Source organism: Vipera berus, assembly GCF_964194415.1.
Source record: "Vipera berus genome assembly, chromosome: 6".
Classification (NCBI taxonomy): domain Eukaryota; kingdom Metazoa; phylum Chordata; class Lepidosauria; order Squamata; family Viperidae; genus Vipera; species Vipera berus.
Window position 1 is genome coordinate 84,712,735 of NC_138208.1, and position 15,841 is coordinate 84,728,575.

General features: G+C 39.3%; 1 protein-coding gene across 6 annotated transcripts in view; it reads right to left on the reverse strand.

Moving 5' to 3' along the window:
- The window catches only part of CELF2 (CUGBP Elav-like family member 2), a 634,914-nt gene that overhangs the window by 60,743 nt on the left and 558,330 nt on the right, over positions 1–15,841 (reverse strand). For all 6 annotated transcript variants that reach the window (XM_081330781.1, XM_081330780.1, XM_081330779.1 and 3 more), the window contains one exon: positions 7,180–7,338. In XM_081330781.1, the coding sequence (XP_081186907.1) occupies positions 7,180–7,338 (159 nt within the window). The remainder of the gene's footprint in view (positions 1–7,179; positions 7,339–15,841) is intronic.

The following is a 15,841-nucleotide window of genomic DNA, read 5'->3' on the forward strand; positions in this document are numbered from 1 at the left end:
AGCCGGTTTCCTTAAAATGGTTTGTGGGACTGATTCACCAAAATGCGTAACCTCACAATGGGCTGTTCTTTTCCACAGCATTGTGTTCACACAGGAAATCAAAAGGCGATCTGCATGCCAGCGCATTATTTTAGTAATCCAACTGTCTAGAATATTCACCTAGGTGCAACTGATTGATTTTTGGAGGCAGTTGCCAATCATCATTACTGAGATATACAGTATATAGTATACAGTAAGGGGAGAATCTTGGAACCAGCCCTTGGTCATACACATAATCTACTTCACACCTTGGCTTAAGTCTTGGTGTGTTTAATCATGGTTTCCTGGATAATCCACAATTGGTTGGGATCACAAGACAGGCTAGGAAAGAAACCATCACTTACAAACCACAATGGCTGGTTTCGCATAACATGTGAGATCAAAATGAGTCAAACCATGTTTGAGCTTAGTGTAATGTGTGAGTAAAGCTACAGAAAGGCGGAATTATTTTTCACTGGATCAGTGATGATTCCAAGTGATGTGGAATAACAGACATAGCCTTCTAATGTGTGGTTTCATTGTGAATGAAAAGTTAAAATGCACATGAAAAGGTGTCAGTTATCAATGAACGGGCATTAGGGAGGAAATAAGGTTAATGGTGAGCATTTCGGGAAAAGTTAGGCAATATTCTGAATGAAAGATGCAGGAGAGAAAAATAAAATCTGCTAGGTGACATGAATGGGATGGGGAAAAAGACAGATTAATCCCACAAAAGAATTAAGGGAAATGAAAGAGGAGGAGAATGTGGAATCTGCTTGGAATAGAACTAAATGAATTATATTACCAAGTGCTGCAGAGGTATGTGGAGTTCCACTTAATGAGAAGCATGAAAAAGGATGGAGGGAGAGAGGTTGTGGATGAAAGAAAGTGAATAAAAGGAAAATTAAGAGAAAGACATTCCATAATGTGTATAGAGAAGAAAGTAGTAATGTGTCAAAGAATGGAGCTGAAATTAATACTATAAATCTTCGTGCCAAAGGGGAAAAAATGACTAAAAGAAAATGGTAAATCCTGGGGAAACATTGAAAAATGTATGGCTAACAGACTGTATAACTGGGCTTGATTTGTTATGGTGCCCGTATCTATTTGTGTAACTTGTATGTGAAGACAGTGTCTCTGTCTGATAAACTGGATAATGCCAGTACTGTTTTCTTATTCAAAGGAAAAGATAGCAACAGTGAATGCAAGTGCGTGCGTGTGTGTGCGTGTGCGTGTGTGTGTATGTATATATATATATAGGTAAAGGTTCCCCCGCACATGCGTGCTAGTCGTTTCCGACTCTAGGGGTCAGTGCTCATCTCCGTTTCAAAGCCGAAGAGCCAGTGCTTGTCCGAGGACGTCTCCGTGGTCATGTGGCCGGCATGACTAGACGCCAAAGGCACATGGAACGCTGTTACCTTCCCACCGGAGTGGTCCCTATTTTCCTACTTGCATTTTTACGTGCTTTCGAACTGCTAGGTTGGCAGAAGCTGGGACGAGTAACAGGCGCTCACTCTGTTACGCGGCACTTGGGATTTGACCCGCCGAACTGGCGACCTTCTGATCGACAAGCTCAGCGTCTTAACCCACCGCGTCCCGTGTGTGTGTGTGTGTGTGTGTGTGTGTGTGTGTGTGTGCATACGTGTATTCAGGGCTTTTTTTTGTCATAGAACGCCCAGAATGGAGTTCCGGCACCTTTTTTGAATGGAACCTTGTAGGGAAGGCAAGGAGTTCCGGCACTTTTTTTTTTTTTTTTTTTTTTACAAAAACAGCACTGTATATAGTTATCAGTTTGCTAAGCATGGAAATGTGTTTAGCAATATTCTGAAAAGTTATGAGAGCTGAACAAAACTTGGGAAATGCCTTTATGCTGGGCAACAGATGTACTCTCCAGATTTTTGGATTTCAGCAGATCATTGAGAAACATGAACATAAGAAAGCTTATTGTACATGCTGGTTTAAAGAATGCATGTAAACTCGAATTATTGAATGTTGAACATTTATTGAATCTTCATTAACATTCAACATCAAGCATGTAATAAGACCTGGATGTTTGAGAGGGATTAATATAACAAATGTATATGGAAAGCTTATGATGGCATTAGAAGTATATTGTATGTGGGCATGAGAATGAGTATGCATCCTTACATGCAAATGATGCATTAATGGTTAAAAAACCCAAATGATTGTAGTGAATATCAAACTGTATGATCCACAGAGGAAATGGATATGAAATATGGCAAAAAAGTAACATGAATCTCTTTGTGTTGGCAGAATGATAGTTGAAATTGGGAACAAGGAAGGAAAAAAGGAAGGAAGGAAGGTTAATACTTTCAAATGGTAGTAAAATTATAATACGCAGTGTGTAATGAGTGTGAAGAACGAAAGCTTGTTGAAAAAAGCAGTTATTGATAAAAATGAGCTACCGTCTACAACAGATATGTCTAACCTTGGCAACTTTAAGACTTGTGGACTTCAACTCCCAGAATTTCCCAGCCACCCTGGGAAAGTTGAAGTCTATGAGTCTTAAAGTTACCGCTTCAACTTCCGAAATTCCTCACCCAGCATTCTGTGAGTTGAAGGCCACAAGTCTTAAAGTTGCCAAGGTTGGGCACCCCTGATTTACATTATCACATGGACGCGAGAATTAGGCACGTCAGATTGAACCACAAAGCAAGGTGAATTTTGCGGGAATGGGTTAGTTTAGAAGCACATGCAGTAAAAACAGGAAGAGATGGGATCAAGATAATCCGGGAAGAGAGAACAATGATGAGATTATTCAGTCACACAGAGAGAATAAAATTGCAAAAGAAATAGAGGGAGGAAGAGTTGGTGGGTCCAAAGAAAGGGGAAGACAGAAACTCATGGTTGGGTGGAATGGAGGTGCAGAATTTCAAGGACCAAAGTCAGGAGGTGCACATTGTGGACATTCATGTAAAATAGAGTTCCTTTTCTTTTGTCCCAGCTACTGCTTCCCGTTTCGTTTGCCTGAAATAGACTTGCATGTAGTTCTGTCTCTGTCCCACAGTGGCGATCGAAGCTTATCTTAAGCTTTGTAAAAATGTCTTATTCTGATTAATGTCTCAGTGAATAGTGAAGGTTCATTCCAATTTTACTCTCCTGGTCCTTCAAGTCCAGCTGTCATTCTTAGTTGCAAGCCTCATGGGAAAAAAACCTGGTCACAATAGAGCTAACTATCGTGGTTTGATCAAAGCAGGCAGTTACTTATACAGCTTAAGACATGAGTGGAAAGGGGAGGAAGGAAGGGTGCTGTGAAAATACTTTGGTTAACTGGAAATCTGAACCATCTTGTCAAGAAAAAAAATATCTTTTTAAACTTGACATCCAATTATGAAATTTAAAATAGATGTATTGCATGAAAGCCCACAGTGCCACTCCTGTGTACTGATGCTGCATTCAGAAAATATAATTGTGGAGCTTGGCCCCTTTTTATCTAAACGCACAGCAGGGAAAGGCGACAGAGGTGGGGGAAGTGACAAGCTACATAATTCAGATCACTGAGAGATTGAGATAATTATTTTTCCCCCTCCTGTGCCGAAGACTGCCACCGAAGATTTTCATATTCATTAGTTCCATATATTTATGAACAACCAATGTCAATCATGATGTAAAGGGTGTAGAATTGCTTGAGATCTGGAGAACGTGAGAGCTGGAGGAGTGCAGAAGACCTCGGGTCTTCAAACACAGGTATTGAAATGCTCAGGTACACAGGGGGGTGGATAATTTGAAGAAAGAATTTGGGAATGCTTATTATTTGTCCCTGAGAGATTCCCCCACATGGTGGCTTTTCCTTTTACCAATCCTGCGCGTGACTTTGAAGTCAATATGACGGGAAACATATCAAAACCATCAGGGAAACGTAAGACTTCTTTTCTGCATCAATATCTAGCCGGGGGTAAGGAAAACTTAACAGACAGGGACAACCGAAGTTCTTCAGGTCTCAAGCCCTCCTTCCCAACCTCCCCACTGAATTTAGGTTGCAGTTTCCATAATTCCCAGCTGCGGATTCTTGCAAATTGTACTTCCAACACATTTTGAGAGTACATAGTTGGTGTAGGTTGGACTAGCTGTGGAGGTCCTCTCTCCCAGATCATACGTTGAATGTTTCATCTTTCACAGGGAAGTGATGTGTTTGTATCCATACCTTTGCAGATCAGGTGAATCAAGTAAAGCTGTATGATGGCTTATATCAGGGGTCTTCAAACTTGGCCCTTTTATGACTTGTGGACTTCAACTCCCAGAATTCCTCAGCCAGCCTGGCTGAGGAATTCTGGGAGTTGAAGTCCACAAGTCATAAAAGGGCCAAGTTTGAAGACCCCTGGCTTATATGTTCGGCTGTCGCATGTTATGTGAAGGCAGGAATTGTGATTTGTTCATCTGGGTTTCAGAATGCAGCCAGTCAGTCTTCAGTTGACCTGGGTTAGTGTGTTATATTTAGGAATCCAACCATTCCATTTTACAAGGAAGTATACATGTGGCTTTGTTTCAGATCAGGAATTTCCAAGAAATAATTGTCCCTTCATATAGCATCAGATTTGTTTTTTAAAAATGGCCTCGTCACCAGGCTGGCAAAAGTAAAATGCAAATCTTGCTTTGGATAATGTTGTTCTGGCCAAACAGCTCTAATTATATTGTTTAGTACCTGCTTCTTACATTGCGTTTGAAAAGCAAACATCTTTGTGCACTATCATGGTGAACCAATTGTGGAACAAAATTATCTGCCAAAGAACTGGCTCTTTCCCGCTGTCCACTGTACATACAATGGTTGCCTTAAAAGGCTTAACCTGATTCTTAAGTTACCCATTTTGTGGATTTGTGCAATAGTCAATCCTAAACTAACCAAATAATTTTACAACTTATTAAGTTCTGCGCGCACACACACACACACACACACAAAGTAAGTAAACAAATGAAGCTTAGCTTGTTGTGTGAATGCAGCCAGTCAATCTTCAGTTGATCTGGTTGCTAAAATATATTCTAAATAACCTTCTCGTAAAAATATACCAGCCACTGAACATCTCCATATGACAAAAAGATTGCAAATTGATTTTCCATTTGAATTTTCTTACATTTTTCCTACCAAATCTAAAACACTAAAATAGGAATTATATACTTCCTTTATTTAATTCAAAAAAAAGCTCTGACATAACAGCCTTGATTAGGCTATAATGAGGTTAAGATGGTTAGTGGCTTAGCATATATTGGGTGAATTAGGCTATCATATGAAACAGAATATAACTTATTTTTCTCAGCATATGTGAATACAGGGATTGTATTGTATTAGTTAAAGCACTGAGAATAAAGTGTTGTGTAAATAATTTTGGGCACTAAACTGTCCTAATTTATTTCATTGAAAAAATGTTGCCTGTGTCCATCCAACACTCTCAACCAAGTCATTAATAACCCTTGGGGTGGTGTTCACATGATGATTTGCACTTGCTTAGTGCTAATTGTTACCTGTTGTGTAAATGCAAACCATGATTTATTTATTCCTTGTGTGTCTAAGCTGCATTTTTGCTGACAACTCAAGTGTAAAAGTGTATTATGCACATCCAGAAAATAGGGTTGTGGGGAAGGGAGGACAAAATGATGGCTTGTGCGTGACCAAATAGTCTCGGAAAAGCTACAGGTGATGTACTGTTCTTGGGTCACATGCCAATGTGTGATGGTGGCATTTGTGTGGTGTTCCTTTGGCATCATGGCAGTTTCAGATGTTGATGAACCAGAGGAAGCATGTTGTGTGAACACAGCCATTGTGAGGCAGCCATTTATGGATGGACAAATCTCAAAAAGAAAAGTAGGATGGTAGGAGAATGTGTGAAGCACAGAGAGCTTCCACCAAATGCTTCCGGGTCAGGATTCCAAAAAATTAGAGAGAATTGAGAGCTTATTTATGAACCCTTTAGTACAAACTGAACATGTCTACTTAGAAACAAGTCCCATTAAAGTCAATAGGCTTTATTTCTGGGTAACGAGAGATACAGACTGCAGCTCCAAATAAAGGTAGTTCTCAACTTACAACAGTACGTTTAGTGACCCTCCAAAGTTATAACGGCACTGAACAAAGTGCCTTACGACCGTTTTTCACACTTACGACCGTAGCAACCCTCCAATGGGTCACAGGATCAAAATTCAAATGCCTGGCAACTGACTCATATTTATGACAGTTACCATGTCCCGGGGTCATGTGATCTCCTTTTGTGACCTTCTGACAAGCAAAGTCAATGAGGGAAGCCAGTTTCACTTAAGAACCCTGTTACTAACTTAACAACGACAGGGATTCATGTAACAACTATGGCAAGGAAGGTTGTAAAATGGGGAAAAACTCACTTAACAACTGTCTCACTTAGCAACAGAAATTTTGAACTCAATTGTGGTCATATGTCGAGGACTACCTGTATTGGAATTTCAGCTGTGTTTTTCCCAAATGTGCTTTTTCAAAAGGCAACTGGACTTTCTCTGTCCAGTTGCCCTTTGAAAAAGCACCTTTGGGACAACCATGACCTGGATGACTGAGAATCTCCATAGTAGACAACTGTGTACTTCATACTATATGCTTGACCTGGTTACCGAATTAACCCATTTTCTAATTTTGCATTTCACGTTGCATCCAAGGATGAATAAACCCACTGCTTTCACACGACACATTAAGGCAAGAATAAGTAAGCAAGTAAATCAGGCATTAACCAAGCTGAGCATGTTGTGCGAATGTGGCTTCTAAAGTTTGGAACTATTAAAAGAGATAAAATATACAGAATCCATTGCTTAGAAAAAGACAAGATTGTAGACTTCACATCAATGTCTAAAACATTTCCAGTGGTGTAAAGCTCAGAACTGCAATTTGATATGCAAACATCTCTATTTGCATGCTGGCAGGGACATCCTCAGAATACAGTCATTCACCTAGAAACTTCACCTATTAAAATGAGACAGCATCAATTGGAGGATATCTCACTGCAATCTTTATCTTAATCTCAGGTATTCTTACACATCCCTTGCAGGACAATTTGGTGCAATGAATTCATTTCCACAACCCCTTAATGACAGAGATACTCCCTGCTTTATTTAAACCATGCCCACGTAAGCCAGCATGGCAAGCTTGCTTTGAAAATATTGTAAAGAAATGTGATGATTACTTACAGCCAGGTACTGTGGGGTAAATCCTCCAAGGCCTGTAAGGTTTCCCCAAGTGGCAGTATTGAGCTGTTGCATTTGTTGTGCCAACTGCTGTTGTAAACGTCTTTGCTCTTTGTCCTTTTGGGTATCAGCAAACTTCACGACAATTGGTGAAGAACAGCCCTGTGGTTGGACAGATTGGCGGGGAAAAAAAAGTCTAACACACATTTCTAGCTAGGTGGCAGCACCTAGCCGACCTTGGCTGATCTCAGACATGGTTAGTATTTAAGAGAGAAGGCCATTGGGGTTTGACTAGCCGCGTTGACTTGCCTGAGAAGTCAAAAAGATAAAAAATATCTTGGGAGGCCACTTCTGTGCTGTTGTCAGGAAAACTTCACGAATGCATTCAGGTAGTCATCAGGAGCTGAAGTTGATTGATGGGAGCATTTACCATGTGACTGAAGAGGCCGTGGTTTAAATTTTGGGCCCCTCATTTAATTTAGAAGGGGGGCGCGATGGCTCAGCAGTTAAAGATGCCAAGCTTGTCAGCTGGATGGGACTTGAATGCTGTGCAACGGGTAAGCTCCCGTCCCTTGCTCCAGCTCCTGCCCACCTAGCGGTTTGAAAGCATGGAAATGCGAGTAGATTAATAGGTACCACTTTGGTGGGAAGGTAACAAGTGTTCTGTGCGCCTTTGGTACATAGCCATTCTAGCCACACGACCATGGAAAATGTCTTTGGACACTGCCGGCTCCCTCAGCCAAGAAACGGAGATGAGCACCAGGGGGAAACCTTTACCCTTACCAATTAATTTAGTTTGGTCTCTGTATCTTTTATTTGAGTTGGAAAGAAAACTTCCATTCACAATCTTTTTTAAGTACCGGGACCTGTATGATGCTTTAGCCATCTTTGGCTGGTATACGAAATCAGATTGGTTAGCTCTGGATGGGATTCTGCATCAGGCATGACTCAGATGAGATGTTAAGAATAATTCTGATACATCTGCGTTGAGTCTTTTTCTTTTTTTGAGATGTTCTATAATTTTGCGACCGATTATAGAACCCATATGTGGATAGTCAAAAGTTTTTAGAATCTCAATTTGCTCTGTGGGGGGGGGGGTCCCCAAAGTCAAAATGGTAGCTGTGGTTCTGGCTGCCACCTTGACATTTTTGGCTCCAGTGCCCGATTTGCTGCAAACATCCCTGGTTTGTTGAGAAACGTTGATTGCTCAGAGAATTCACCTCCCTCTCCTCTTCTCCCCAGTATATTCCATACCATCCCTTCCTGCACATTCCCCAGATCTGCTCCAGAGATTGAGGGACTCTCCAAATCAGATCAAAACATTGGACAGGATGGTATGTAAACAGGGTCTCATTGCATGCCAATTTCTGCAAAAGAAATCTGTTTGGGTGACACATTTTAGCTTAGAAGTGGATCCATCAATTTGGGATTGGTCTCTCTCTTAATGTTAAAAAATATCTTTGTCTGAAGTTGTTTTGGCTTTGAGTAATGAGGAAGGAAGAAAGGATGGAAGAGGAAAAAGGAAAGAAGGAAGATCCCTCCTTTTCCCCATATTTTTCCACAATTTTCCAAGCTTGAATATTAAATAAGTCTTTATGCTAATCATATTTCGTACTCGAATTAGACTCGAGAAGCAGGAATGTCCCGATTTGTTAACATTTGAAAAAAAGGAATCAAAATCAAAACTTGTCTTTTTTCTAACCTAAGATCTAAGCAGTTCTTCCAGGTCAGATTTAATAAAAAGCTCTAGAGAGTTAAGTATTAGAAGCAGACAAGAAGAAGGATGGGGAAGGGGAAGGATTAACCGTACGTAACACCTTGTGCTTAATTTTGTAACCCACAAACTATTGCTCAGTGAATGTTGGAATCTATCGCGATATGAATTTTTCTTTCTTCTTTGGTTTCTGCATGCAAAATTTTGTCTTCAGCTGATCACTCCATTATTTTGAAATAAATCAAAATTGTACAGCTCTACAGTATAAAATGTTACTTGAATATGCATATGTACATGTATATATATATACATATATGCATTATATACTGTATATATACATTATATATATATATATATATATATATATATATATATATATATATATATATATATATGTGTGTGTGTGTGTGTGTGTGTGTGTGTGTGTGTGTGTGTGTGTGTGTGTGTGTAAATTTTTTGGATTGCTAACAAAGAATTAAAGGGAGACTAATATGAGCTGTCACAGCCTGTGGATGGCCTTGGGTTAGGCTGAAACAGGCAATAAGATTTGTCCCGTGTTTGGGGCCTAGCAAGGTATTCTAAAATACTTAACAAACACTTAACGTGTGTGTGTGTGTGTGTATACGTATACGTATACATATACATATATACGTATACGTATACGTATACGTATACATATACATATACATACATACATACATACATACATACATACATACATATATACATATATACATATATACATATATACATATATACATATATACATATATATATATATATATATATATATATATATATATATATATATATATATATATATATATATATATATATATATATATATATATATATATATATATATAGGGACGCGGTGGCTCAGTGGGTTAGGATGCTGAGCTTGTCGATCTGAAGATCGGCAGTTTGGCGGGTCGAATCCCGAGTACCGCGTAGCAGAGTGAGCACCTGTTACTCGTCCCAGCTTCTGCCAACCTAGCAATTCGAAAGCACGTAAAAATGCAAGTAGAAAAATAGGGACCACTACGGTGGGAAGGTAACAGCGTTCCGTGCGCCTTTGGCGTCTAGTCATGCTGGCCACATGACCACGGAGACGTCCTCGGACAAGCGCTGGCTCTTCGGCTTTGAAACGGAGATGAGCACCGGCCCCTAGAGTTGGAAACGACTAGCACGCATGTGCGGGGGAACCTTTACCTTATATATATATATATATATATATATATATATATATATATATATATATATATATATATATATATATATATATATATATATATATGAAGTTAGTAAAAATATATATATATATATATATAAATATATAAATATATATATATATATATATATATATATATATATATATATATATATATATATATATATATATATATATATATATATATATATATATATATATATATATATATATATATATATATATGAAGTTAGTAAAAATAATGATGAACTCCGGGATATAAGAGAAAATTCTTCTTTATTGCTGAGTTTTTGTCAATAAGCTGTTGACATCATCAGAGCAAAAGCTGAATGATAAGGGAGTCAGTACATACACTTGTATGGCAGTTATAACATTCAAATTGTGGAATGTGGGTGTGGCCTGTTCGTGACAAGCTCGCTCGTTTATAATCACAGTGGTTCCGGCTTTGTCGCACCGCCAGCACATGACTACACGCGACGCGACGAGACTTACGCGCCAAACAGCTGCTAGGCATAACTTTTAAAAATCAACCAGAGACCGGCTTTTTCCAGCAAAGCCGGAACCACTGTAATTATAAACAAGCGAGCTTGTCACGAACAGGCCACACCCACATTCCACAATTTGAACGTTATAACTGCCATACAAGTGTATGTATTGACTCCCTTATCATTCAGCCCTTGCTCTGATGATGTCAACAGCTTGTTGACAAAAGCTCAGCAATAAAGAAGAATTTTCTCTTATATCCTGTTACAGGTATGTAGGTCTTGGCGTATTTGGGTCTTTTCCCGTGTAAGATTGAGAGTGTCTTGGCGACGTTTCGACGAGGTCCCACTCGTCATCGAAGACACCAGCCTGAAGATGACGAGTGGGACTTTGTCGAAACGTCGCCAAGACACTCTCAATCTTACATGGGAAAAGACCCGAATACGCCAAGACCTACATACACACACACACACACATACACACACGAGTTTCACTGCATTTAGTGCAATTTCCAAGGACCCTTGCTTAGGAATGTGTAATAGAATGGTTTAAAAGAATTCTGTTCCTCTTCATAGTTAAAAACAAAAAGAGCAAATTAATAAAATAACAGGTGCATGTTTTATTTTTCCTGAAGAATGCCACTCTAAGAGAGATCAGGAATTTCCAAGAAATAATTGTCCCTTCATATAGCATCAGGGTCTGTCCTGTGGGTGTGGAGCCATTTATGTCCAGCTTGCAAACCAAAAGCTTAGAAAGCGATCACTGTGGGGACATGTGCATTCTATATTTATACAGGCCGTCCTCATCAAGCGTCTGCCTTATTTAGTGGCTTTTTGCAGTTACAACAAAAACGAAAGAGGAACTTTGCAAACCGATCCTTGCCTTTGCAACCTTCACAGGTTTGTAAAGCAAAGGAAAGCATGAAGTAAGATCGTTAAGTCCAGGGGGATTCACTTAATGGCTACTTCACTTTAGTCGCCGGTCGCAACTCTGGCTGCTAAAAGAGGGCTACTGTAACTAGCATCCACATGCTATGGAGCTCTGTGCAGAAAACTCCTCCGATTGAAATGAGATGTTTGTGGCTTTTGAAAAGCAGAAATATCCATTGTTTTGCTTACTTAAATGGTTTTGGGGGGAAAAACGGTATTTGTAGAGAGAAATAAAGGGAAATAAGGATCGTAGAGGGAAATAAAAATTAGATAAAGGCAGTGATGTAGAGGGGTTGGCAGCTACACAGGCTCGCCCTGGCATAAAATTTGCTTCCCCTGGGCATTTTAAAATATTAATGCAAAACATGCTTTATGAAACCTGCAGTAGATCCCAACTTCCCCCAGGTTAAAAGACAGAAATGAAACATTGATTAAAATGTAGTTCATGGAAGATCTCTAGACCTAGGAGAAACAAGGCAGTTTCCAATAGATGTAAGTGTAGCTCTTCAAATCTTTTCCGAAAGAAGCACAAATAAGTTTCAAGGACAAGAATATGAGATGTTTTTCCCAGACAATACTTGCAGCTCTCCGTTTCATCTGGCATCTGATACTCTATTTATGAAGGCTTCACTGGCTGTAAATTGTATAAAAGATTACGGAGGTATTTGATAAATCTAGAATTTCCCTACCTAACAACCGCCCCCCTTCCCCCCTCTGCGTCATATTTCATCTGGGTAGCAATTTTAATAGAACCAACCTCGTGCGGATTGAAAACATACAAATCAAAGGGGCTCTGAATCAAAACACAGGGAGGTTTTGGCTGTAACATATTAGTTTCATTATTTTTTTTAAAAAGAACATTAGATTTCTCTAAGTGCATGAGTACAAACTCACGTATATCCCTATACGAGGTTAAAATGAGGTGGTAATTGCAGGTTTATAAAGCACATGATTACAAAAATAGGGGTGCAAACAGGGGTGACGTTGTTCTCTTACTGAAAACATGTTTTGTCTTAGCAGCAAGTGAAAGCTAGATGAAAGTCCTGAAAACACGAGACTGAGTCCTAGGTAACTTTCATCTGAAACCAGTTGTTTGATGTATATTCTACCTTTTGAAAATAATGTTCTTTGCATTAAAAATCCAGCCAAACAGCCCAGGAGCAACATAGTTTCTGGCTGACTACCCAGATTGAATATTCCTTGTTCAAAGTCAACTGTTTACTGCAGGAGTGTTGAGATTCATGGTCAAGCAGAATAAAGAAAAGCAGTTGAATATTTAGATTTGAAGCTGCTTTTCCCAGTTTGAAACGCTTCCAGGTGTATTGAGATGGCAACTTTCAAATTTTCTAGTCAGCATGGAGGGGAAAAGCAGGGAATCTGTCATCCCACCACATCTGAAGAACAGCAGAGAGGTGGAAGTCAAGCTAAATAAATATCATTGTTCCGTTCCTTCTTGACTCTTGCTATCTATACTTTAGAAGCCCTTCCTTCCTTCCTTCCTTCCTTCCTTCCTTCCTTCCTTCCTTTCCCCAAGAAAATTATAACATATCTCAACTTTTTAAACAAAACAATATTAAACAAAAATATTTAACAAATCTTGAGATATAGGCATTTCACCAAAACACACATATATTTAAAGCATACTGCACAAGAAGCAATCCATATTCGCACATTATGTTTTGGCCCATTTATACCAAATCTGTCCTCTAGAGCTGTTCCTATTCCCAGTATTAGGTGTGGAAAGGCCATTGTTTTTGTTCTGCTGTTTTCTTGATTCTTGATTTTCATGACGGCCATGCTAAGGCCAATTGGGACAAACCTGAGCACCATCTTTCTACGAAATCTGAGATATTTTGCCTTTTGATGGAAACTTTGCTCCCTGGGCACTATCAAAAGGTACTATCTGGAGAAGCAAGAATGCCAAGCCTGACTTGAAACTGACAAAATGAAATGCAGGCAGTCCTCGACTTACAACCATTCATTTGGTGACCAAAGTTAAAATGGCCCTGGAGAAAGTGACTTATGACCGTTTTTCACAACTGTGACCGTTGCAGTGTCTCCATGATCACGTGATCATAATTCAGACCCTTGACAACTGTCTTATATTTCAAAACAGCTGCAGCGTCCTAGGATCACGTTTTGTGAGCTTCTGGCGAGCAGAAACCAACGCGGGAGCCAGTTTCGCTTCATAGCTGTGTTACTAACTTGACAACTGCAGCCATTTACTTAACAACTGTGACAAGAAAGGTCGCAAAATGGGGCAAAAAAAACCCACCCCCCTCGCAGCAACTGTCTCCCTTAGCAACAGAAATTTCAGCCTCAATTGTGGTCGTACGTCAAGGACTACCTGAACAGTGATCAAGTCCTCTAGAGCGGGCTACAAAGACGTTCTTCCCCTGGGCCAATATATGCTGTGTAGATGGCTGTGGTTTTGCATAAAGTATGGCTGCTGGGATGTGGGGTCATGAAGGATACAATGGTAGCAGCTTTCCAGATTATAGCCAATCAATAAAAAGAGATTCTTTGTAGTTCAGGGCTGAAATGAGGTGTCCTTGGTGGTCTCTGAGCTTGGTTGTTTCCCTGCAGACATTTCATTGCCCAACTAGGTAACACCATCAGTGCGCTGATTATCAGCACAGGACCCTTCAGATTGGAGCAAAGCATCCAGCCCCTGCTTCCCTTGTGCACATTTTTCAGGTTGAATGCATCGTCTTCCTTCAAATGTTAACCAAGCAGCATGGAATAATGGAATACGTTTAATTCATGTCAGATAGCATCCATCGGTCTCATGAGCATACCTAGAAAAGGACAAAGACACCTTCTCGACTGTCCTAGATATCAGGAATGGCACTAATGGCTTATAAATTAAAGGATGCTTGCTTTTAACTGAACATGAGGAGAAATAGGCTGATGAGAAAAGTAATTTTAAAAAAGCAGCCACATGGTTAAAAGAGCGTGCTTTTGTCTGGAATTGCCTTATCCAAGGGGGCTGAATTAAAAGCCGCAATTTTTCAAACTTGGCAACTTTAAGGTGGGTAAACGCCAACTCCCAGAATTCCTCAGCCAGCATGCTTAAGAGGATTCTAGCAACATAGTGGCTGGGGGAATTCTGGGAGTTGAAGTCCACACCTCTTAAAAGTTGCCAACTTTGAAAGAAACTCAACAAGATGGTGGACAAAGCCCTCTCTATTTCTCCTTCTGTACAACGTAAATCTGCAGTACTTTCTCATTAACTGGGGGATTGGGCCAAACAACTTTTTTCAGTATTAAAAACACATCCAAGCTCTGTATCTTGGATTGCCTCTATTGCTGTAAAAATGAGATTGGAGAACTGCCTGTTGATACCAAAATAGAGAGGACTCAAGGGAAGCTGGCCAAAACATAACATAGGAATATCCCTCATAAGCCTACCCTGTAGGAAAAAATAATAATAATTTTGAAATGTACAAAATGACCTGTGTGGACAGTTGATTCCCCCCCTAATATCATTTTAACAACTAATCCAGTCTTTTGTTACCCTATCTCTTTGTTAGTGAGCCACCATTCTGTATCATGGCACAACAGCCATTTCAATTGCTGTAATTGTACTGGACACAATTTGGCATCTTGGGTAATCTAACAACGCTTCTACAAGATAAATATGCTTCTAGAGGGTGCCATGCCTTGGAAGCAGCATGTTTCAAGTCCCAGCAAACTTTGCCAGCGTAGCCAGGATCCGTGGGAATATTTTTTCCCCAAAATGGACAGTTCCTAGGGACACAAGCCAAGACCTTAATATCCTCTTTGAGGGTTTTTTTGTTCCAAAATTACCATAAGGATTTAAAACTTAGCCAAAGAAACACTGATTTCAAACCTCTGAAATTTTCAAAGATATGCGAAATATACATCTAGCTATCCTATCTATCTATCTATCTATCTATCTATCTATCTATCTATCTATCTATCTATCTATCTATCTATCTTCCTTCCTTCCTTCCTTCCTTCCTTCCTTCCATCCATCCATCCATCTATCTCTATCCATCCTTTTGTCTTTAGGCAAAACATAATAGAATATACTTGCTGAAATATTAAAAGCAGGCCACATAAAAGGATGGAGATTATATATATATATATATATATATATATATATATATATATATATATATATATATGATAATATAATACAATATAATATATATACAGTATATAATATTCTGCACACAGAAGCATGCGTCTAGTCAAGTGATTTGGATTCTTTTCTGTGGCAAACATCATATCTAATACAATCTAAAAAAATGGATAGCACTGAAAAGAAAGACAAATTGATTA